Here is a 23,463-nt window from a genome sequence, read left to right on the forward strand (position 1 = left end):
CTTTATTTCTCTAATCATGATTTGATTTTTTCTGCCTTTGTTGGGAATAAAAAGTCCAGGTTGTGAAGGTGATTTTTGGGAGTGGGCGCTGGGCTGCAGAGAGACGGGTGGGATGGTGGCTAGATGGAGTGTAGCCACAGGTGGTCTGTAATTCTGCACCGTAATTGCCTGGCAAAGTGTATTATGGGTCTTCAGACCACTCATCCACTCTGTAGGGGTGGACAAGAGAAAAGGGTGAGCGAGGCGGAAAAATGGGATGGATAACATGATGTCCCGTCGTGAGACGATTCTGTCAGACACTTAGAATGCGTTAAGGGAGTATTATTATTGTGGCGTTCAAAGAACACTTTCTGTGAAGGCTATTAAGTCAGACTAATGAAAATGATGGCGGCAAATGGGAAGACAATCTCCAATTCAATGAAATGTCATTGTGTTTTAAAGGCAGCTGCTGCAGACGCTCTGCTGCCTGAATGGATGAGATGTTGTTTACTGGAGAGGAGACTTCTTTTTCTCTGCTTTGTTTCATGCATTTTTAACTGACTGTACTGTGTATCGCAAAGGTGACTTCAACTGGAAATAATGCCGCCTTGATAAAGACATCGCTGCAGCCCTGCTCACTCCAACGTCCTCTGTTTCTAGTCTCACTGTAACTCCAGATTGTGGATGGGCAATATGGACCATCAACCACATCTCACTATTCTTTAGATGAGTGGTGATCAACCTTATTGGGTCCAAAGCGCTCCGTAGTCTTCGTCTACTCTGAGGTTGTTAAGACTAGATTGGCATATATTAAATAAATTGTGGGGAAACTTCGCTGGAATAGTTTAGACATACCGCCTTTGGCACGATAAACATAGGTAGACATATTTTCTTAGGGTTTTTGTCCATGAAACAGTTAAACTGATGCTGACTTTTGACAGCAGCTTGCTTTATAACTCATGTGGGTCCTTGGGGGGGCTTGGCTGGAGCTCGAGGAAAAAGGGTCCGGACCATTGATTCACAGTAGTGTTCCTCTGATGTGTGGCAAGGCATGAGGCAAGTTTGGGTGTGCTGTGGGAATTAATAAAATCGTACATCATTAGTAAAAATGAGAACCTAAATTACTGCAGCATGTTTTAAAAGGCGGACTTTTATGGATATGGTGTGCCTTGAGATTTTGACCTAATCTTAGGTGTGCCTTTGGCAAAGAAAGGTTGAAAAACACTTTTTTCTGGGGCCAGCTGCACAGTGCATGAACATAAACAACATCAATGCGATCTACATAGCCTTAGGGAGAAAGTCTTTTAATATCAACCCTAATTCCTCCTTGAGTCTATGGCACCATAGACAACAGTCTATACCTGATGGTACAGTCAGACGTTTTTCAGATATTTTTTGCTGATACATGATTCTACTGCTGACTGGTATATCGACTTTAAATATCAGCAGAAATGTTAAAAGCTGCAGATGCTGATCTCATTCTGATAATATCATGCTGATAATATCAGGACCGCTCAGTCAAACCATCATGAAAGCTGTCAGTGCTGTTCTCTGCTTTTTATTTAACTTTAAAGAGTGTGGTCCAGCTCTGATAGAACTATTGCTATACTACTACTACTACTACTACTACTACTACACTACTACTACACTACTACTACTACTACTGCTACATCCAGGCAAACACTAACCTTGGTCAGGTCTGTTTTCAGACCTGGTACAGTCGTTTCAGACTGGAGCTTTGCAAGATGGATCTGTCTGATTACAGACATGAAACCTGAACAATTGATCTGCTTTGCAAGGTTAGGGTGAGCTTAAGGTAACAGACTATATAAACCATGAGGATGTACTGGTTTTTAGAGTGCTCGGTTTTCTTTTTAACTTTATAGGCTGTTGTTTTAACCAAAAAACAAACTCATAGCTTTAAAAAAAATCCTCAGTGTTGTCGTAGAGGAACTGTCTTAGTCTGGAGCCCTGCATATTGACCAGCCCAACTGTGTCAGTGCTTTACATTGAGGAGACATGGTGTCCTCTGTCTGTGTTCAAAAATAATGCCAACAGGCCCCTTTGATCTTTCTTTGGCCCTCACCTGACTGCAGGTCGATGACCTTGGACCTCTACCTTTGGAGGCTGTTAGCTGGCAGCTGATGGACTTTGATTTAATATTTCCTTTTGTTAAACGGTACATGTCAAGTTTCACTTGATCAGAGTGAGTCTGCACTCTGAGTCATCAGAGCATTTCTAGTCTGTTGTTCAGGTCGATGCTGTTGTTTAATGCACTATAAATATGCAAGTTATGATAAAGATAAGCTATGACTGACCAGAAATTAAATGCACAAAGTGTAACTGTAACTATGTTTGTCTGTCCTGTAGATGAGATGGCCAATCCCTCTCCAGCCAAGAGTATGGGCGACCCTGGGATCACCCCCCTGTCTCCTTCACACACTCAGGTGACTCACTTCTCTCATTTCTATTCCTGTTGTTTCACCAGATCTTTACATGAGATCTCATATCAGCTCATGTCAACTCATTGTCAAAACTTGGGCCTGATTTACAGTGTTTTATCTCCTTTTATTCCCTAAGACTAATGTGTAAATTTTATATTATTTTATTGACGTTATCACATGCATACCTTTAGTCCTATTTGAAAGAGAGCCAGTCTATATTATCCTTCTCTTGATACATCCATACTTAATATTCACAATCCAATCCATAATTGTTTCTTATTTTCCTTTTTTATGAGCAAAAGACTGCTACTATCACATGGAGCGCTTCTGTTGTTGAGTGAAAAACACACTTTGACCCGCTCCCTGTCAACCTGTGAGCTCGCACTCAGTCAGGGAGACAGTGGTGACGTCAGTATCAGGATCACTCTTGCAGTGTGGCCAGGTTGTTGGCCAAGATGGGGCAAGATTTTTGTTGTATAGTCTGACATGGATCTGTCGTGAACAACCAGAAAAAATTGCGTAGTCTGAGTCGGCCTTAAGAGAGACCTACTTGCAACATCCTCTAAGGTTTAAATTAAAAAAAGAAATGCAATGATGATGATAGAAATGGTTCATTTTTGCAAAATATACACAAGACAAATGCCAGGACAGAACGAGGTTTAAAAAGATGAGAAACATGCATTTAACTCAAATGTATGCATTTATGAACCAGTAGCGAAAAAGTTGGGACACTGTCTAACATGTTAAAAAAAACAGAAGTCAATGATTTTATTCACAGTAGAACATAAACAACATATCAGATGTTCAAACTGAAACATTTTACCTTTTTAGGAATAATAATAGCTTATTTTGAACTTGATGGAAGCAAAACATTCCAAAAAAGTAGGGACAAGCCTACCAAAAGGCTGGAAAAGTAAGTGTTACTAATGTCAAACTGCTGGAGGAGCATTTTGCAACTAATAAGGTTAATTTGCAACAGGTCAGTAACATGACTGGGAGTTAAAGGAGCATATTAGAGAGGTAGAGTCCCTCAGAAATAAAGATGGGCAACACTTTCAGAAAATTGTAAACGTAAAACAGTGAGGTTTTGAATTTCCCATCATCTACAGTGCATAATATCATCAAAAGAGCAAAGGTAGGGGCCACTGCGTTAACAACAGGCATGATTCTGTACTGAAATCACTGCATGGTCTCAGGAACACTTCCAGAAATCCCTGTCTGTCTACACAGTTGGCCGTGCCATCCACATACACAGTTAAAGCTGGATCATGCAAAGTTGCCGTCTTGTCAGAGCCAAAGCTCATGTCAATGGACTGAGGCAACATGGAAAACTGTTCTGTGGTCAGATGGATCAAAATTTTATATATTTTTTAGAAACCACAGACATCCAGCAGACTAAAGAGGAGAGGGACCATCCAGCTCGTTAGTTTCTGCTGATATTTACATCCCCTTTATCAACTCTAATTGTTAGCTTTATGTGGGAATTAGTTTGTTGAGTTTGAGTCATGACCTACAGATCTGCATCAGCTGAAGTCTCTTCTCCATATTTATCCTCATACCTTAAACTTTTATGATGCTGATGAGTGTTTTAATGACTAAAGTTAATTTCTTTGTTCATCTTTAAACGTTTTAAGGTGTTTTGAGGGCTAAAGTTGTAGTTTTGAAAACACTGGTATCAGTGTTTGTATGGGCTAAATGAATCAGTAAATATTGGCGTATCAACAAAAATCCAGTATCATTCATCCACATGTATGATGCTTTTGATATTAATGCATTCCATCCTTTCTGTCCTGCAGAATGACACAGACCAGGTCCCTACGGGGCCGTCCTTCGTGGTGGTGGTGGCCATCGACTTTGGCACCACGTCGAGCGGTTATGCTTACGCCTTCACTAAGGAGCCTGAGTGCATTCACACCATGAGGTAGGACAGCACTGCAATGCAGAAATGCACCGGGGACAGGAGCAGTTAGGGGGAGGGGCCGGACCTATGTCAGCTTAATGCTTATTTACAAATAGGGAACACAGTATTGTAATGGCACCATGCTGATTTATTACTCCCTTCACATTCTGTGCTTACTTTATTTTTTGTGAGATTGTACATATATCCTTCTTTTGATAGGGCTTTATCACACATTATCAGTAGACATTTTTTATGATACTGTGTCAGCACTAGAAGTTAGAGTAGTTGAAGTTTATAGTTTGAGTTGGAACTTCAGCGTCCTGTCTTCTATAGCAACAAGTTCATCAAGGTCATCTTCCCCTCAGTGTGCAGACAGAGTTTGTTGCCAACATTGAATAGAGCACGACTCTGAGGCTCCCATGACCCCAGAGGTCAGCTCTGCTGACCCCCCATGCCTGGCACCCCGGGGGTTAACAGCTTCCACCCCACTGAGGCTGACAGGTGTTTAGCTGACTGGTTCTTGAGTGATTCTCCACATTCTCTGCATTGCTCTCTTTGAGCTGCATGGGTACAATTCAAACTGCTCTGATCCATGTGTATCTTTGAATACTGCTAATCTGTGCTGTAATCTGCCTCAGCTACACCTAGAATACTCCACCAAATGTCTCAGTGTTTTGTCTTATCTGGCATTGACACACGTCTTTGCAGTGAAAAGTGTTTTTGATGCATTGATAAACTTAATAATGAAGTCATGTGCACTCAACAACCAGGTTTGTGGCACAACTCCTCACTTTTCTGCCAACTAGCAGAATGCAAATGTGGATCTCTTCGATGTAGACGAGAGATTCTGGTGAATGTTTTCACAGCTGATAGCTCGAATGAAATCTTTAAAAAAATTTTTGTTCAAACTTTCCTGTCATCACCCAGTCCTCTCCACTGATACATCAGTATAGGGTTACCATAGCAACAAAATGTTCTCTCTCTGTTTGTAGTATTGGTTGCACAATGGATATTTAAAAGACACAAGATTTTGCAGAGTCTCATGGAAACAAATGTGATTTCAGAAGAAAAAGAGGATGATAATCATCATCAGCTGGCTGTCCTGGTATGTGTATGTATTACCAAAATAAGGGAACTGGATGAAATCCTGGCTAAGAGAACAGTGTGGAGGTATTTATGTTTACTAGGGCTGTAAAAGTACACAACCTCTGCTTGGTGAAGCTCCCTGGTCTCCTTGTTCTCATTGGATAGTCTCTTAGAGGCAGCAGATCTGGAATCTTTGATATCAGTGATGTTTCAGAGATATCATGAGCTGACAAGTTTTTAATCTGCTCAAAGTGGGCTAAAGTCAGGCTTGAAATCATCCGATGTGCCTGGAGACTCAACTGTTGGAGAGAGCTGTTATATTAGCCTGGAGCTAGCTGGTCTTTGAGCTCATTGGATTAGCACTCAAGTGAGGCTTTTCCAGTACAAGGGGCAACTCGGCACGACTATGTTTTACTCAGGATGGCAGCTTTTTCACCACAACCAAGCTACCCGTTTGAGGGCATGTTTAGAGCTGATGATGCACCATTCTGAGCCCTCATCAGTCTCACCCACCGTCTGATCAGTAAACAAACAATAATTCATGCCTATCATCAAAAAAAGAGACATTTTCCTGCATAGAAGTTAGATAAAAGTCTTCTGATGATTGACTTATTGGCGCCTAGATAGAAGAAAATGAACGCAATCATATTTTTGGATTGGGCAATAAGAACTGTACGCTTTACTAGTGCCAGCTAATAAATTAAAGACTGTCTCTGTCAGGGGCTAGAATTTATTTGCCTATAAGAAGGGGAATGAGTCAACCTATTGTTATTAGTAGGTAAAGAAAAAGGTGTAATCCTGGATCTTTGCATGGTCCATCCTGATCTCACTCATCAGTGTGAGAACTCAGGCCTTGCACAACTATCAGACCACAGTATGAGAACATAAATCTCGATTTTTCATCTTGTGTCATCAACGTTTCAGTCGCACAGTGAATGCTGAGAGTAGACCACCACTGTTACAGAGTTGTAGTCAGTCCTAGCAGACGCAGGGATAGAACTTTTTTTACCTGTGGGTTGAAAATGTATCATCAGAGGGGTCAATATCTAATTGCAAATATCAAACTGCTTTGACGTTGGTACGGCTTGCTTGGAGCTGGGACTGGCTGGCTTTGGCCCTGCTCTAGAGCAGGATCCTTCTTGATGCGGCCAAACTGGTGATGGAAAAGTAAATCAGTACGGCTTAGTTTGGCTCGGCGCAGCCAAAAGTCATAGTGGGAAAACTCCAAAGGTCTGAGATTGTTCAATTCCACTGAGCAGTCCTGTTCAATTTGGTACAGCACTGTACCCATTTATTCATGGTCCCATTATCAAAAGTTGAAAAGGGTCACAAATAACTGGCCTGTACTGCCCCACTTTTTTAGCATCCTTCTGTCAGGGTGCCAGGCTTACCTATCCGCCCCAAAAGGGGAAGCTATACACACAATCAAGGGTTTGCACTGATGCCACTTGGCTCTATTAGGAGTGGGTGAGAGCGGGAGAAAGACTGACTGATATCTGCTTAAAATAAGAATATCTGGACTCGACAGATATCCATACTTTTTCCTGCGCTCTGACAACAAATCAGGTTTCCTGACATTTATGTATGTGGACCTGATTTCAAGAACACAAAGCAGAGCCTAAAGGCAAACATCAGCCCGGTTCATCAGTGATAGATGTGAGACTGAATTAATGCTTAGTTTTGCAATAATGAAGCTTTAGATCAGCTGTCTCTCCATATTTCAGTTAATCATTTACTTTTTTTACTTTGGGTAATCTGTAAAAAGATTGCTGTGATTGTCAGGTCTGTTTGGTAGAGACTCCTACTGCCTGTGGTGTTCTGATTTGTAAGTTACATTTTTATATGTCCTATTTTGTATTTATTCATTTGTGTGCTTTGTTTACTCCACTCTTGCTGCTGTAATTTTGAATTTCCCCTTGCGGGACTAATAAAGGAATATCTTATCTTGTCTTATAACCACCCTGTAGGTGAGGGCACGGGTGTCTGTGGAAACACAATCTATTTTGGGGTTTATCATGCCGAAAACCTGACACGCCAGATGGTAAACCTTTCAGAGACAGTGTTTGGAAAGAAAACAGCTCACTGCTGTTCTTTGTTCTTCTTATAATGAAGAAATGGCATCAAGTTTTGATAAAACTGGCGCTATACTACTGACGCTGATGTCTTCCACCATAATTGCACTGGCCTCTTGTGGTTGCTTGTTTACGTCACAACTCCGCCACGCCCAAAAGTACTGCCCCTCGTTGCTGATTGGTCCTGTCACTTTCTAACCAGACCCAAACGGTTCAGAGGGGAGCTTTGCAAGATGAATTCACCAGTGAGAAGCAAGGAAACGGGCGTATCCATTTACTTTGCAAGGTTACTGTACCGATCCATGCAGAACAGTTCTGAAACTGGACTACCTGGTGAAAAACACGGCTAAAAGATCCCACTTAGTGCAGAAACGTTCCTCACCATGATTTCAGAGCACTTGCTACTTCGTGTCAGACTTTGACTGTGATAGGTTGTAAGTTGTTTGTCATGTGCAGTGTAGCGTGGCTTTACCAGGGACTCCAGCTCCATGGACTTGTTGTAGGCTCATTGTTCGCCTTCAAAACATGAAATTTTTTTCTGGTTATGGTCCCAAAGACGTAGAACACAGTGAAGCAATTTTGAACGAACATGTGAAAAGAATGAGCAGTAGACAGATAAAGGGTGGGGAGCTACCACAAAATATCACCAACAGTGTCACCAGCCTAGAAGGATTTCTTTTACTTCTCAGTGGAAACTCCGGGTGAATTTAAGTTTGTATATAATGGAATAAAAACTAGTCTGAATGCAAGAGGCAGAGTATGCTTGTTTTTTTTGCAATCCGGCAGCTTGTGTCCTTTCTCTACAGACTTTCAGACTCTTCCCTTGCTCTTCTTAAAACATCATGGAGGCAGAGTCTGTACTCACAGTTTTAAATTAAGTGCTGATATCATCTCTGAACAGTAGTGGAGAGAAAAACATCCACCAGATGCCTCAGGATGCTGCCTCAGAATCGCTCCCCTGACACACATCATTAGCACTAACTTCCAGATGAAACTGAGTCAGATATTTGACTCGTTAGTTCTAGATTTGCAGTAAAAACAGCTCCAGATCCTGCTGATTATTTAGTTTGGGTGAGACCATCCTCTGCTGAAATCCTTACCCAAACAAAGACTGGACTCAGGCCGTCTGCCTTGTTTCAAGGAGCCAGTTTTTAGTTTCTATTAAGGAATTAAGAGGGAGTGTCTGCGGTGCTGGTCTGAGACATTCCTGGCCCTATAGAGCCCACATTAGCATTCATCAGCTGTCTGCACTTATTGTGAAGGAGAGTGATGCAGAAGGAGCAAGAGTCTAGAACAACACGAGGTAGGGATGGATTTTAAAGATGGAGGATCTTCTCCCTGCTCCTCAGAGCTGCAGCTTCCAGACAGTATTATTAAGATGTTTTCAGCTGGCCTCCTCACAGTCAAACACATCCATTATTAACAATGCAGCGTGACTCAGTGAACACATCAGAGACATGCTGCAGACTGCAGACTGTCCTGTGAGGACAGGTTCTACTAATGAACGCCGACTACGACTGCTAGTCTGGCTTTCTGTTGGTGTTTTGACCTTAAATATGAGCCTGTCCTCTTTTAATTTTATTTAGCTGTCACAGAATCCTGGGAACACATATGAAAGTAGTGTTTCCCACAGGACCAGAATCTATTTGTGGTGGTGGGTTTCCGGCGGGGGGGGGGGGTTGTGCGCAATAAAAACAAACAAACAAACAAACAAGTAATTTGATTTGGATTTGAATATAAAACTTTCATTTAATGTAAAATGTAAACAAACACAAAATAAACTTCACTTAAAATAAATACATTTAAATAAAAAACACAATAGCTTGATTTTGAAATGTCATTCATTCTACAGAAGGGGATCAAAGATCGGAGCGGTGCACATTAATACTGGATATTTTTAAATAAATCAGCTCACAGAGAAAGGATACGGACAAGCTCTCCTCTTTACACTGCAGTTAGAGTAAGTTTATCTCTATTTGATATAATTAATTGTCCACCACCTGTTTGACTGAAAATTGTTTATGCTTCTGTACAATGAGAAGACTCCCCAGCAGCCGAGCACAGTGCATTGTTCAGCATTGAGCTGTTCTGATTTCCAGCACAAAATTAATCCAAGATATTAATCCTGCTGTCACACGGAGCAGGATCAGTGTTTGTAGAGTTTCTCTAGTAATTTTATTGTTTTCTTGGATTATTCTTTTGAAAGGGTGAGAACAAGAGCATATGGATGATGGAGGGACTTCCATTACACACTGGGATTTGGTGAAAATAAACAAAACACCAGTTCCTTAAATCATTTGATTTTCCTGTGAAAAAGTGTAAAGAACACTGTAGTGTATGATAACAGACTGGTGCTGTCTCATAGAAACAGCTGTGATGTGTGCAATGGTCAGTCATATCAGCACGTCATCCTCCTCTGTCTCATCCTCTCAATCAAATAAATGACTCCTGTCACTCCTCGCTATGACCCTTCAGGCAGACATTGAGTTACGGCTGATCTAAAGTGAGGCAGTTCTTGCCCCAGTGCTCTCTAATAGACTATTCATGGCAGAGATGTACTGATTGTTTAGTTTTAGAGCTTCAGTGTGTGTTCTGCCCTGTCACAGTACTTTTACTAGTTTAGACAAACAGCCTGTTGCTGGGTTCCTTCCCACTGGAAAAAGTTAAAATTATCCTGCCATTTGACTAACTTTTATTGATATGTAATTGATAGCCATGTCTTCAGTGAAAGAATAAAGACAAAGATACATTAAGGTGTATGAGGATAACTCCAATCAATAGAAACATGTTAAAATGTGGTGGACGTTGGTGGGCGCCAATGATCACAATTCCACCATCATGCACTACAGATTTCACCAAGGCCAAAATTTGTCCAACAGGATGAAGCCCAACAGTGGAGGCTTTCTGAGGCCCCATCCAAACAGACAAAAACGATCTATTGCTTTTTCGTTTTGAAAAAGTTTTCCGTAAAGACGGGATCGTTTCAGGAAGTAAGCACAGAACCTCTGAAAACGACTAAAAAACGCTATACGTGGCACTGTAATGCTGCCACGGAAGTGCACCAGAAGAGAGAAGAAGACCACAGAAAACTGACAAACTTTCTTCTAGTTGCCCTTCAGGTTGTTCTCCGCATTGGATGTAAGCTGAAGCAATAGGCCCGCCCCTCCACAGAAAGATGTTTAGATCAATATCTCTGTGCTTTTGACTGTAGATGGTCCTAATGCCAGAGCAGTTTTACTAAAAACCTTTTTACTTTTCTGGACAAAGTGACGAAACTCTCAATTGTTTGGCTTTTAGTGTGCATATTTTTTTTTACAAACATTAAAAGATGATGCAAAAATGACTTGAACATTCTTCCTTGGTGCTATTAGTCTGATGCACAACAGAAGCTTAATGTGTGCACTGATCAACCAAAGAGGAGTAAAACATGAAGACATAGTTCCTTCCAGTTTTTCCTGTATATCCAGAATTAGGCCTAGTTCCTCACATCAGGCTCTTTTTGTGTGAGCTGACCTCCATAATCCCATCATGCACTTCTCCCAAGAAACAGAAAGCCTGATAATAATAGCTGACCTCCATTTACACATTAACATGTGGAATTAGCCTCAATTAGCCCATAAGATTACCTTCATATAGATTTTCTGACTTCATTTAATGACTGATGTGATGACACAGAAAGCATGAAGGGAAACGTGCTGACGTTTTAATACATGTTGAACTTCTCATTATTCCCATAAGGTTACTGGCTTAGTGGAGGTTTCCTCAGAGAAATTACTGCTCTGTGTTTTTCTGGACTTGAGAATCCAGGTGAGGGTGTTTTTTAAAGTAGCAAAACCTTACAAGAAGAGTTTTTTCCCCTCTGCTGCCATCCTCATAAATACTCTGGTCCTAAACCCACATGAAACAGATACATAAGATTAACACATGCTGGACCTTTTCTTTTCTATTTACAACTGCAGACTGCAGATGTCAAAAATATTATTTTCCTCTGCATATTTAGTGATAACCAAGAAAGTAGACTCTTGATAACAAATATAGATTGTGCATCACTATTACCTACTCTACTTTGTGAGCCCTGAAGCTCCTACAAAAATCTAGAACAGCTATTCTTGGTGCCAGCATTACACTTGGAAATACAAGTCTGACAAAACACAAGAGAAAATGTAAAATCACTGACAAAAGTCTGAGTAAAGAGCAGAGAGGGCACAGGGTAAGTAAGTAGGGTGAGTTGTAGGAGTCCAGCACCCAGACCGGCCTGTTGCTTATAAATCATGTATGTATTTCATGTCTCCCCCTCCTAGGCGCTGGGAAGGCGGGGACCCCGGCGTGTCCAATCAGAAGACTCCAACCACAATCCTGCTCACTCCAGACAGGAAGTTCCACAGTTTTGGCTATGCTGCACGCGACTTCTACCACGACCTGGACCCCAGCGAGTCCAAACACTGGCTGTACCTGGAAAAATTCAAAATGAAGCTCCACACCACCGCAGTAAGGACACACACAAACAGCACAGTAAATACAAAGCTGATCAGTGGGCTCATAGCAGATGAAGCAGACTTCATCAGTCGGTGCCTCACCTTGGCTGATGTCGTGGATTGTGTTGCTGTTGATGATCCTGAGCTGATACTGCAGCACACTGCTGACTCTTTTTATTTATTTCCATGTGGGAGGCATTTTAGCCCGTGGCTGTTGGCTCAGGGTCTTTTACTGCCAATAAGTCTCTGCAGGACAGTCTGGATGATGCTGTTTCATCAGCAGTGAGCCTCTGTGGCTGCTTAAATAGACATGTTAGCAGTCTGTGAGCAGTATGTTTGCCTGGTCAGAACATTGTTACTGCTCCAACACATGCTCAGTATCTTCAGATAAATAGCGGCTGGATGTTTTAGAAGCTCTACACCCTGAGGAGGATAAACTGTCAGGAGAGAAGCTCTAGCATCAGTAGAATGGCTAATATTAAACTAGAGACACAATAAAAGCTCCTATCAGAAACTGTGGTGATCTAAACCAGAAATGTTAACACATGTAGGAGTCAACACCCACACAGTCTGGTGTTTATGTTTCAATATAGATGGAGAGAATAAAAATGTGATGTTTGTTGAATACTGTGCAAAAATTAAAGGGCTTGCTAAGTATAGCAGTGATTACATTTAAAATGGAACAACTAAGCACTCCAGTTTCTACTTTACAAGGAAAATCATTTTTGATTCTGAACTTTGAAATCAATGTTATGAGGATTCTCATGGTTATAACTCTTTATTCTTGGTATGCAGCCTGAACAGATCATTGTTATCAATGAGAGATGTACCGGACTGATGAGCTGCAGGAAAGGTCGCTGTCTTATCAAAGCCATTAAGAGTGATTCTCTGGTGATATGAATATTTAATGGCAGTATGTCTGCAGGCTGCTGAGAGAAACTTATTAACCAAGCTCTTTCTAGTATAGTTTTACATTTAAGAGCAGCCATGAGGGGAGAAGATTGATCTGAAGAGTTGTTAGTGTTGGCTTTTTGTGAGATCCAACAGGAAGATAACAATAACTAACATGTTATTTGATTTGCAGGCTTCATATCTCATCTTCACATGAACTAATGTGTTTTTTTCCTCTGCACATCTCTAACTTTGCCACTTCTCCCTGCACACAGAATCTGTCCATCGACACAGACCTCCACGCAGCCAATGGGAAGAGAGTGAAAGCTCTGGATATCTTTGCATATGCATTGGCCTTCTTTAAGGAGCAAGCACTAAAGGTAAAAACCCTCTGATATCACTCTTACATTCGCTGTTGTGATTTACAGCTAAAGACTTTAAAAGTACTCAGTAGAATTTGGACTGAATCCCTGTGGGAAGCGGCCCTTTGCCAAGCTGCATCTTTCCTGGCTGCTGTCACAAGGAGAGACAAAATCCCTTTGTCACTGGGCTCCTTGTTGAAATTATCTTGTAACTGTCCTAATTTTTATTAACATTTCAATGACAGGATTATTTGCTAGTCTTAGCCTCAGTGAAAGAATAAAGACAGAGAGACAGTAGAGTGTTTGAGGACTCTTAATCTCTAAAGACTTGTTAGATAGTATTACTACTGTCTGATACTAGCAATGCCAGCTAACGTTAGCTGTCCTCCTGTGACATCATCATAATGTTTGCTTTACAAAAAGAGGTAAACATGATGTGTTAGACAGTCTGATCTAAATGCTAGTAAGGTGATATCACAGAATAGCAATGCAAATGTCTTATTTTTTAGGATTTTGTAAGGATTCCCTTCTTATGGACTACTATATTCTATACTTTTCCAGAGAAAATGCTGCAGATGTTTGAAACATTAGCCTACAGTAGTAGTTTTGTTTGCCTGCTGACAATCATGAATCATACATTAATTTATTAATTAGTGCAAGTATGCAGTTTTTATTTCCCAATGTAAGAATATAGTTCTGTTTATTTTCTGCTGTGGTAAAGACCCATAAATCACTCCTTAGAGCAGAGTTCATGATCAGAAGATGAATTTATAATTAACCTTTGTTTTAGGAAACAAAATGAAAAATGCGACTGTACTTTGATGTGGATATCTAATAGATGATCTTGGAGGGGGCCCTAGGTTTTGATTGCTATAAAGTGGCCAAAATTAGATGTGCAAATTTTGACTAAAACCATGATAAAGCAGTTATTAAGTAGTTCATAAAAAGGTCTTTTGATAGGAAAAGCATGCATAGGCCTTTTTTAGGGTTTTATTGGTGAAACAATTCAAATCTATGTTGATTTTTGGTGGCAGTATATCACTTTATCTTCTCTCTTGGGTCCTGGGGGGGCTACGCTTTTCTTAGGTACACTGTAGGGGGGGCTCCAAGAAAAAATGGTTGTGAAACACTGATCTAGCAGGCACCCCAAGCACACCTTTTAGCCATGCTGAAGCTACAAAATTAAATACTTCAGTATTTTTCAAGTTGGGTTGCGTGAGGTACTTGTTAACAGTATTGGCATTATCCTCTAGAGATTTCAGTGTGTGAAATCAGTGTGTGAAATCTCTGGAGGATAGAGAAAGAAATGTCAGCAACCAACCCCTCACAGTTGATTTTTTGATGAAGTTGAACACATGTACCCTCACTAACCCTGCTCTGGTTAGTTTTCTAACCTGCCAGTTTGACTTGTCATCCTTCAGGAGTTGAGCGATCAGACGGGCGGTGACTTTGACAACAACGATGTGAGATGGGTCATCACTGTTCCTGCGATCTGGAAGATGCCTGCTAAGCAGTTCATGAGGGAAGCTGCCTATAAGGTAGGCTGTGAAGCTGCGTGTGAATTTGTACGCTGGTTTTTGTTTGCAGGTTGAAACTAAACGTAGCAGCAGCAGCAGAAGCTTCTAACAGAGACAGCAGCAGGCAGCTGGGTGTGAAAAGTGTTTGGGTCTGTTTAAGCACTAAAAAAACCTGCATACATTAGCATAGCATCCATAGAGAGGAAGAGTCCTCAGAGGAAAGACGTCACAGATGCAGCAGTGTTTTACATAGCTTAAGATGTGGTGCTGCAAGAGAGCGGTGCTGCAGAGTCAAGTTTCATCATAGTACTTGTGTCCAGGTCTGACCTTTCAGACATGCATACATCATAGAGAAACTGTGCCTGCGTGAGGTAGAGATGGGTGTTTATTTTTTATGGATGTCACCATGATGTGCATGAGATTAAGTGGCTAGAATACTCTGTATACTGCAGAGAAAGTACATGGTGTAATAAATCTTAGCTGTTGCTGCAGAGCCACACAGTAATGAAGAATCTGTGAAACCTGCCTACCCCACACCTACAGTGACCTCCACTCTGTGATAGAGGACACAGGGGGGTCACAGACTGAGGGCACTGATTGGTACGGTCATTCTCTGACTGTGAACAAGTATATAGCTTGAAGCTTTGCAAGATGAATCCGCCTTAACACAGACGGGGAATCTAGACAGTGCATCTGCTTTTTTGAGGTTATGTGTGGATTTGATTTAAAGCCTTCAGCAACCAAATTACTAATGTCACTCAGGCTTATTTCAATATTTTCTACAGGCTGTGGGTTGACTTTGCTAAGCTTTTGCATGTCTAACAGCAAAAAATGTGAACCATATGACAGCTCTGTATGTTTCAAACATTCTTTATGCTTCATTTTTAGTACAATTGCATTGCAAATTTTCCCCTAAGGCATAAAAATCACAACTTTTACTACACTTAGCCTTATCGATGTTTGACAGCTGGGTTAGAGCGTGGTGCAGAGGCTTTTGAGCATGGTCAGAACACTAAATACAATTTGGATCTGATCGATGTGTTTGCGTATTAGGGCAAATCATTCATAAACCAAACTATTCAGGTCTGACTTGGAGGAATTCAACCTACTGGGTGAAAATAAAGGAGAGTGCATGCCCTCATGTAAGTGGACTGTCCTCATAAGTAGGTTTATAAGTGCTCATGTGAATCATGTGTCAGTCTCCCCAGAGTGGCCACTTGGGTGTGGCTGTCTGCAGTGAAGAAAGAGACTGGAGAAAGGAGGAGGAGTGACAGAGGACAGCCTTGATGGAGGGAAACAGGGGTCTGCACGTGTGGCTCTGTGTACATGTGTGTCAGTGACGTGACTTTCAGTGGGAGGGGTTTGAAGGAGCTGACCTTCATGAAAATGGCATGAAGGAGCATGACTGATGTTAAAGTAATGCAGCAGACATGTTAAATTCTGGCTCCAGCTGCTGAAGCTCTTGCCTTTATCTCAATTTTTGCTTCAATGTTGAAATAAACCAGGACAATTTTATTGTTATTATCAACATGCATTCATAAATCGTGCTTCGTTTTGCAGCTGCACACTAAATCCTGCTTCATACTTCTGTGCCAGATCTACACTTCTGCTGAAGATCAGCTTAGCCCTGAACATAAACAGAAGGAAACACATTTAACTTGATGTGCACTTGCACAAAAAATATAACTACTGTTGAAATGATGCAGGCCACATGGGATTAGTTTGCTGGGTATCCTTGGATGACACCACATAGACAGGTAGGGGAGAGTCAGGGAAAGAGGGGGTGTTATCCACAGACATATTGCGTGCACTCTGCTGTGAGATAAATGGTTGCAGATAATGATCCAAGTAGGAAAATCTACTTGCAAACATTCAGAAATATTGGAAGTGCAGTGCAGTCATCTGTGTCTCTCAGTGGTTCTGAAATAGCTCTTCATTTGGTTCCAGTTTGGCTTTTTAAATGTGGATAAAGTAAAGACAAAATGGAAGAAAGGAAACTTGCTACTGCTGTTGGCTCGTTTGTGAACGACACATCATTGCTCGGTCACTTGCCTCAGAAGGTTTATTTGGTTGTTAATATGTCAGAGCTTCTATTAAAGGCATGCTTATGACAAAACGAAGGAAAAAAGCTGTTAGCGAGGCTCAGCTAGCCTCTTAGCTCAGTACTAGACTCCCATAGTCTCTTGTCCCCCTACATATGTCTAGGTGTGTAGGAGGGGGATCAGTAGGATTGAGTAAGTTGTGATATTGATCACCTCCACGCCAGGTAAATTGGTTAACCTGTGGTAAAAATACCTTTTTGTAAAGTGTAGGCATTATAGTCAATGGATGTAGAAACTTTCTGATGATAACTGCAGTGTGTAGGTCCACCTAGAGCTTTAACACAGTGCTTTCCAAACATTTTAGCCTGTGACCAGGGATCCCCACTGTTCCTAAGGGTGGTTGAGGTATAGTTGAACACAGCCATGCACGTTCAAGAATAATCATGTGTAGACTTTGACTTTAGTTATTTCTTTTCTTGTTTCTTGGTTTCTTGGCTTTTTTATGCCTTTAATCAGAGAGTAGGAAAGTGGATAGAGGCAGAAACGGGGATGACAGAGTGGGGAGAGACCATAGACTGTAGAAAGAACTCGACAAAGCCTGTGTGACATCAGCCGTTTGATTAAAATAGGTGGACTCAAACAGCTTTTGAAGCCAATCCATGGCAGCCTCCATATTGAAATCACTGCCTCAACTTAACTTTGGGTCAAAAGACAGAGCCCGCCCACTAAACTCAACTTCCTGTCAGCTATGCAGCACTGAAGCCGGCCTTCTGGTGGTAGCTTCTGCCTGTCTAGCTATCTGTCAAATAAATGAGACACACCAATCAGTACACAGTGAGGGTTTTCCTAAATATAATCGAAACGATTGTGGTACAAAAAAACTCACCTTCTGTATGGTGAGAGGACATGAAGACATCAGCTAATGAGGCACATTTGGTTTTTTGAACCAGGCTGTAAACCAGTTTATTTCTACTGTAAAAAGCAACTTTCTAACATGTGTTCAGATGGGACTTCTGGTGTTCCTGCAGCCAGCCTCAAGTGGACACTCACCGCATTGCAATTTTTTGCAATTCTGCATTGGCTTCATTTTTCAGGACTGGAGGTTGCCGCTTTTGGGAGACATGCAGGAAGGATTTAACCCAGGACACCTATGTACACTGACGACCCCCCTCTCAGTGTCCCACGGGGGTCCTTACCCCCGCTTTGGGATCCACTGATTCAATGGACTAACTTTCCTCCATTCCTATTGCTTCCTAACCGCTTTTCTTTACTTCCTGCCTTCCCATCTGACATTTGCGAGTAATCTGCATCACAACAGCACACAACTAGTGTAACCATATCAGCACGACACAAAAGGCTCAAAACTTCATTAGCTTCTTCATGAGCCAGCAGTCTTCATAACTGCTTTATGAGGTCAGCGATGTTACTCATTGACTGGTGCGAGCAAAGCTGTTGACACAGCTTACATTTTAATTTTTTGGGGATCATCTCTAACTAGTTTAAAATGCTCCCAGACTTTTATTTTCAGGTCAGCTGAGAAGCTTCTACTTCAGATTTTCTGCACATTGGGATAGTCCACCCAAGAAGACTGATCCATATCCATAGGTTATTTTCACAATTGCATTAAAAGTGTAAAAAGTCAGTACTTACATAACACCAGGAGACGATATAAGTCATGACTGAAAGTGAACCAGAACTGTACTCAACACTAGACTGCTATGTGTTGAAACTTCTTATTTGTGCTAGTCCGTAGTATTTGTACTGTTTTAACTGTGGTCTTTATTAAATCTTTATACTGAAAAGCACTGTGCTGTGCTGCTGAATGTTGTACTTTTTCTGCTCAAAGGCTCAACTATGGACTATATTCAACTACATTGTCCATTTTAGATATAATTAAATTCACTAAATTCACTTTAACACCCCTCATATGTCTGAAATAGAATGAGCATTGCTTCATAAGTGTTTGACTATGAGATTGGAAGATAATTGAGGCTCTTTTGAAGTAATCATGAATATTTGACCACCCAGTACTTTTGATAATATAATGATATGCATAGCATACATAAAATCTAAACTGTCTCATCTAATTCTAAGAAGGAAATCCTCTCTATTTCCTAACATGTTGCTCTTTTTGTTCCTGTAACCAGAATTAAACACTCTAGCTGCCTGTTTCTAGACTCATTTAAACTCCTACTTCCCTGCTGTTTTCCAGTGATATCATCCTTTTGTCCTGATCACATCCTCATCCTCATCATGTGTGTGCTAAAAGAGGAAGAGGAGAGGAGGGGAATGTAGATGAGGGCAGAAACAGAGCTGTTATCTGCAGTCAGACTGGTGGCTGGGATGGAGGGATGAGCCTACAGAGAGGTAGAGAGAAAGAGAGCAGAGGGGAAGCTGAGCATCTGCAGTGACTCAGCATCAGGCAGCAAGGATCATTCGATTGGCTGTTCATGGAGGACAAAGGGAGGGAGAACCACTCCTATTCCTCCTCCTCCTCCTCTGATTTCATCATCTGTTAGCTCACATCAGGCCATGACACCACCCAGAGCCCTCTCTTTCACTGTCTTCACCCCTTTTCTCTCTTAAATCCCTCCCTCTCTGTTGGTTTAATTCTGAAATCGTCCTGAGCAGTTCTTAATGAGAACATTGCTTTATAACGTACTGTAGCTCGTTTGCAGCGGTCAGTGAACTTTAGCACATTTAGTCTATTGATTTAAGCTGTACTCATAGCCATCATTGTCTGTATAAGAACTCTATAAGCAGCTGTGAGCACGCTGCACTTACATCTTATCTGCTACAGAGGCTTTCAATAGTAAGTGTTATATCACAATCTGAGGAGTATTTTTACTCCTGAAGCACTGAACTATGTGTGTGGGATGTGAACACTGCCAAAATGTAGGTGACCTGCAGTCAGAGCTGTTTCCTAGATGGAGGTGGAGGACTGAAGCTGCTGTTACTCTTTGCATGAACTGACAAGTGTGTAACACTTAAAATAATCCCACAAACTCTCATCAGAGCAGAGATCTTCAGAGCCTGGCAAACTTTACAACATCTCTTTGAATCTGCTCTGACAGGATGTGCTGGCTAATGTTGGAGCTCATCCGGTTTTATCCCTAGTCCACCAGAAAACGACTATTAGAGATGTTCTAGAGATGTCCTTCCTTTCTGATATCGATTCTGATACTATAGCAGTGGGTATCAGCTGATACCGAGCACGATCAGATACCGGTGAAAACGGTGTCATTTCAATCTGCATGACGCAGCATGCCATTGGTTGACATCCCCCTAGAAAGGGAAAACAATAAGGCGGTTAGCATTCAAGCTAGCAGCAATAAATGGTTGAAAATGGATTGAAAACGGATAAAAAGAAATTCAATATAGGATTTACTGCCGTGTATAATCTTTAAAGTCCCTGAAATGTCATCTGAGTTCCAGGTTCTCTAGAAATGCTTCCATAAGGGATTTGAAGGCATAAATTCAGTATCTTTTGTTTCCAAATGCTTATGGACTTAATGCTTACTGGTTTGTAATTCTGCTAGCCCTTATCTTCAGGGTATCCCTAGTAAGAACTCAGACAGGGTCACAAATCCAGCTCAGTCAGCCAGGTCACTGCCCTGTCAGGGGTCACAGGGGAGCTGAATCTCAGCTGTCATTGGGTAAAATCATGAAGGCTTACACAGAGATAACCATTCATTCTCAGAGCCACACTTATGAAAATTAGAATGACCGATCAATCAAAAACAATCAATAAGTGAGGAAGCCAGAGAACCAATGAGATAACATGCACATTCATGGAAGAGCTTACAAATAAGAGACAGAAAGGCCAGAGTAAGGGTTTGACACCAGAGTGATTTGGAGTCGTTTTAAAGGACTTCTGTCACTTAATGAAAAGCAGCGTGTAAGTCTGGTTGTCATCAGCGTAACAAGTAAGCAACAGTTTGCACTTGGATAACTTGACCCAGAAAAGGCGTGCTACAGTAGAATAGCTGTGGCTCTAGAAATAACCCTGGGGAATGCCAAGGGTATTGGACTGAAGGAAAAGAGGAGACTGAAATATAAATCATTTAAAGGTCAATTATTTAACCCCTTTAAGACAAGTTTATATCACTCTCAGAGGTCCCTAAAACATGCCTGTGAAGTTTGTTGCTGAAAATCACTCCAGTATTGGATTTTTGGATGTCTAGAAAAATTCTCTGTTTCAGCCCTGCTCAGAACGAGCTGTTTATGTCTGTGTGGCTGTTGACGAGCTGTCTGGCTCCGCCCCTGACTCCACCCTCTCAGGAATTGGATGTGGCTCATCTGATTCTTCTCTCAGCTGGCAGCTGATGTTTCCAATTCTTGGGGGATTGAGGACAGTGCCAGGGGCGCATGTTTTTGTTAGAAAGACAATGCTAATGCACATTAAAGTACTAAAAAGAAGAAAATAAACAAATAGTGTAATTTACATAATATGTGACCTTTAAGTGAAAAAGGTGCAAATGATGAACAGACTAGGGTGAATTTTGGTTGTTGCATGTTGTATTGACCCACCCAGGTTTTTGTAATCAGTGGAAATGACAAAGTTTCTACATTCAGGATATCATCTGGCACTGCTGAAGACTGACACTGATAATCCCACATGTTAAAGGTCTAATCTTTCTTCTGTGTTCTGTCCTCATTTAGTCTGGTTTGGTTTCCCGTGAAAACCCAGAGCAGCTGATCATTGCCTTAGAACCTGAGGCAGCATCAATCTATTGCCGCAAGCTCCGCCTCCACCAGATGGTTGACCTGGGTACCAAGACCACCCAGAATGGCTTCAGCCCCACTGAAAATGTAGGGGGCAGTATGACCCAAGGTAAGCCACAACAGCCGAACAGCAGGTAGTATTGATTGTTTAATATAGTGTTGATGCTTACTGCATAATCTTTGTCACCTCCATGCTTCATTAATCATCAATCATACAAAGACCTGTATGACTGAATATGTTCTAACATTGTAACATGCTGTTTTTTTCTTCTTTTGATCATTGTTTCCTCAATAGTTTCTCCAGGTAATGGTAAAGATGATTTCTTCTTCAACTCAGACAGGAAATGCATGGAGATTCACAAGCACAATCACTTTTATTTTTTCCAAACATCATGTTTCACTTGTTTTTTTCCTCCTGTGAGATTCTATCCCTTCATTAAAGTAGATATGGTTGATAATGGGAAGTTCAGGGATAATTTATTTATAACTCTGTTTTTATATTATCCTCCAAATATCCCCCTCGACCAATTTTAAATGACTTGATAGAATATTAGGAAGAAATCTGCAGGCACACTTGTAATCAAATAAGTGTCTGTCTACGCCTATGACTGCAGTTGTTGCCAATGATCCTAAGAAAAAAACATGATTTTGGAATGTGTTTACATGACCTAGAACATTGGTAAAGTATTTTTTCAAGTCATGTAGTTACAGAACCCCAATTTCAAAAAAGCTGGAGCACTGTAAAATGTAAATATAAACAGGTGTCAATGATTCTCAAATATCATAAGCCCATATTTTATTCCCAATAGAACATGAACAACATATCAGATGTTGAAATTGGACGTTTTTTTATTTCGAGAAAAAAAGAATAGCTCATTTAACTTTCTTGGCCACAACACATCTCAAAAAAATAGGGACAGGGCAAAACAAGATTGGAAAATAGTGGTACTGGTGGGAAAACATCCTGAGGAGCATTTTTCAACCGATTCCGTACTGGAAATCACTGCATTGGCTCAGGAACACTTCCAGAAATGGCTGTGCCATCCACAAATGACAGTTGAAGCTGGATCATGGAAAGAAGAATCCATACTTGAACAGGATCCAGAAACACCTCTGTCTTCTCTGGACCAAGGCTCATTTAAAATGGACTGAAGCAACATGGAAAACTGTTCTGTGGTCAGGCGAATCAAAATATGAAATTCTTTTTAGAAACACTGTGTCCCGAAACTAAAGAGGAGAGGGAGCATTCGGCTTGTTATCCTTGCTCAGTTCTAAAGCCTGCATCTCTAATGGTATGGGGTTGCATTAGCGTCCATGGCATGGGAAGCTTACACATCTTGAAAGGAACTATCAATGCTGCAGTGTTAATATTGGCAGCTATTTTTAATTTTAGTCTTTGCTTTAGTCTTTAAATGAAATGTATTTTAGTTTAGTCACATTTTAGTCATTTCTATCTTTTTAGTTTTAGTGTAGTTTTAGTCAACGAAAACTCAAAACATTTTAGTCTAGTTTTAGTCCCCAAAAAGTCCTCATATTTTAGTCTTTACTTTTAGTCCAAGCATTTATTTTCTTGCCTAAATCTGGTACCAAATCATGGTACTGTGTTCTATGCTTTCTGCCAAACCTGGGGTTCCTGCGTTCTACAGTTGAGGGACAAAAGAGCTACAGCTGCATTGTTATGTGACAGATTTACCCACGGTGGAGAAACATCACAGATTTTGAATGTCCAACGAAAACTGCATTACATTTTGATCTAGTTTTAGTCATCACAGATCTATTTTTGTTAGGTTTAGTCTAGTTTTTGTCATGGCAACAAAGGCTGTCAATGAAAATTTTTAGTCATAGTTTTAGTTGACAAAATTAACACTGCAATGCTGAAAAGTGGATAGAGGTTTTAGAGCAGTGTTTGCTCCCATTCAGACAAAGTCTATAGTTGACTATTTCAGCAAGATGATGCTAAACCACATACC

At 41.0% G+C, this 23,463-nt stretch overlaps 1 protein-coding gene across 4 annotated transcripts in view; it reads left to right on the forward strand.

Annotated features, from left to right (window-relative positions):
- The window catches only part of hspa12a (heat shock protein 12A), an 87,207-nt gene that overhangs the window by 35,413 nt on the left and 28,331 nt on the right, over window positions 1–23,463 (forward strand). For 2 of the 4 annotated variants that reach the window (XM_041790308.1, XM_041790310.1), the window contains exons 2-8: window positions 2,350–2,426; window positions 4,220–4,344; window positions 11,783–11,969; window positions 13,123–13,227; window positions 14,631–14,747; window positions 21,431–21,602; window positions 21,789–21,797. In XM_041790308.1, coding sequence (XP_041646242.1) covers window positions 2,350–2,426; window positions 4,220–4,344; window positions 11,783–11,969; window positions 13,123–13,227; window positions 14,631–14,747; window positions 21,431–21,602; window positions 21,789–21,797 — 792 coding nt within the window. The remainder of the gene's footprint in view (window positions 1–2,349; window positions 2,427–4,219; window positions 4,345–11,782; window positions 11,970–13,122; window positions 13,228–14,630; window positions 14,748–21,430; window positions 21,603–21,788; window positions 21,798–23,463) is intronic. The other 2 variants (XM_041790309.1, XM_041790311.1) reach the window with 1 other exon arrangement.

Source organism: Cheilinus undulatus, linkage group 6 (assembly GCF_018320785.1).
Source record: "Cheilinus undulatus linkage group 6, ASM1832078v1, whole genome shotgun sequence".
NCBI classification, from domain to species: Eukaryota; Metazoa; Chordata; class Actinopteri; order Labriformes; family Labridae; genus Cheilinus; species Cheilinus undulatus.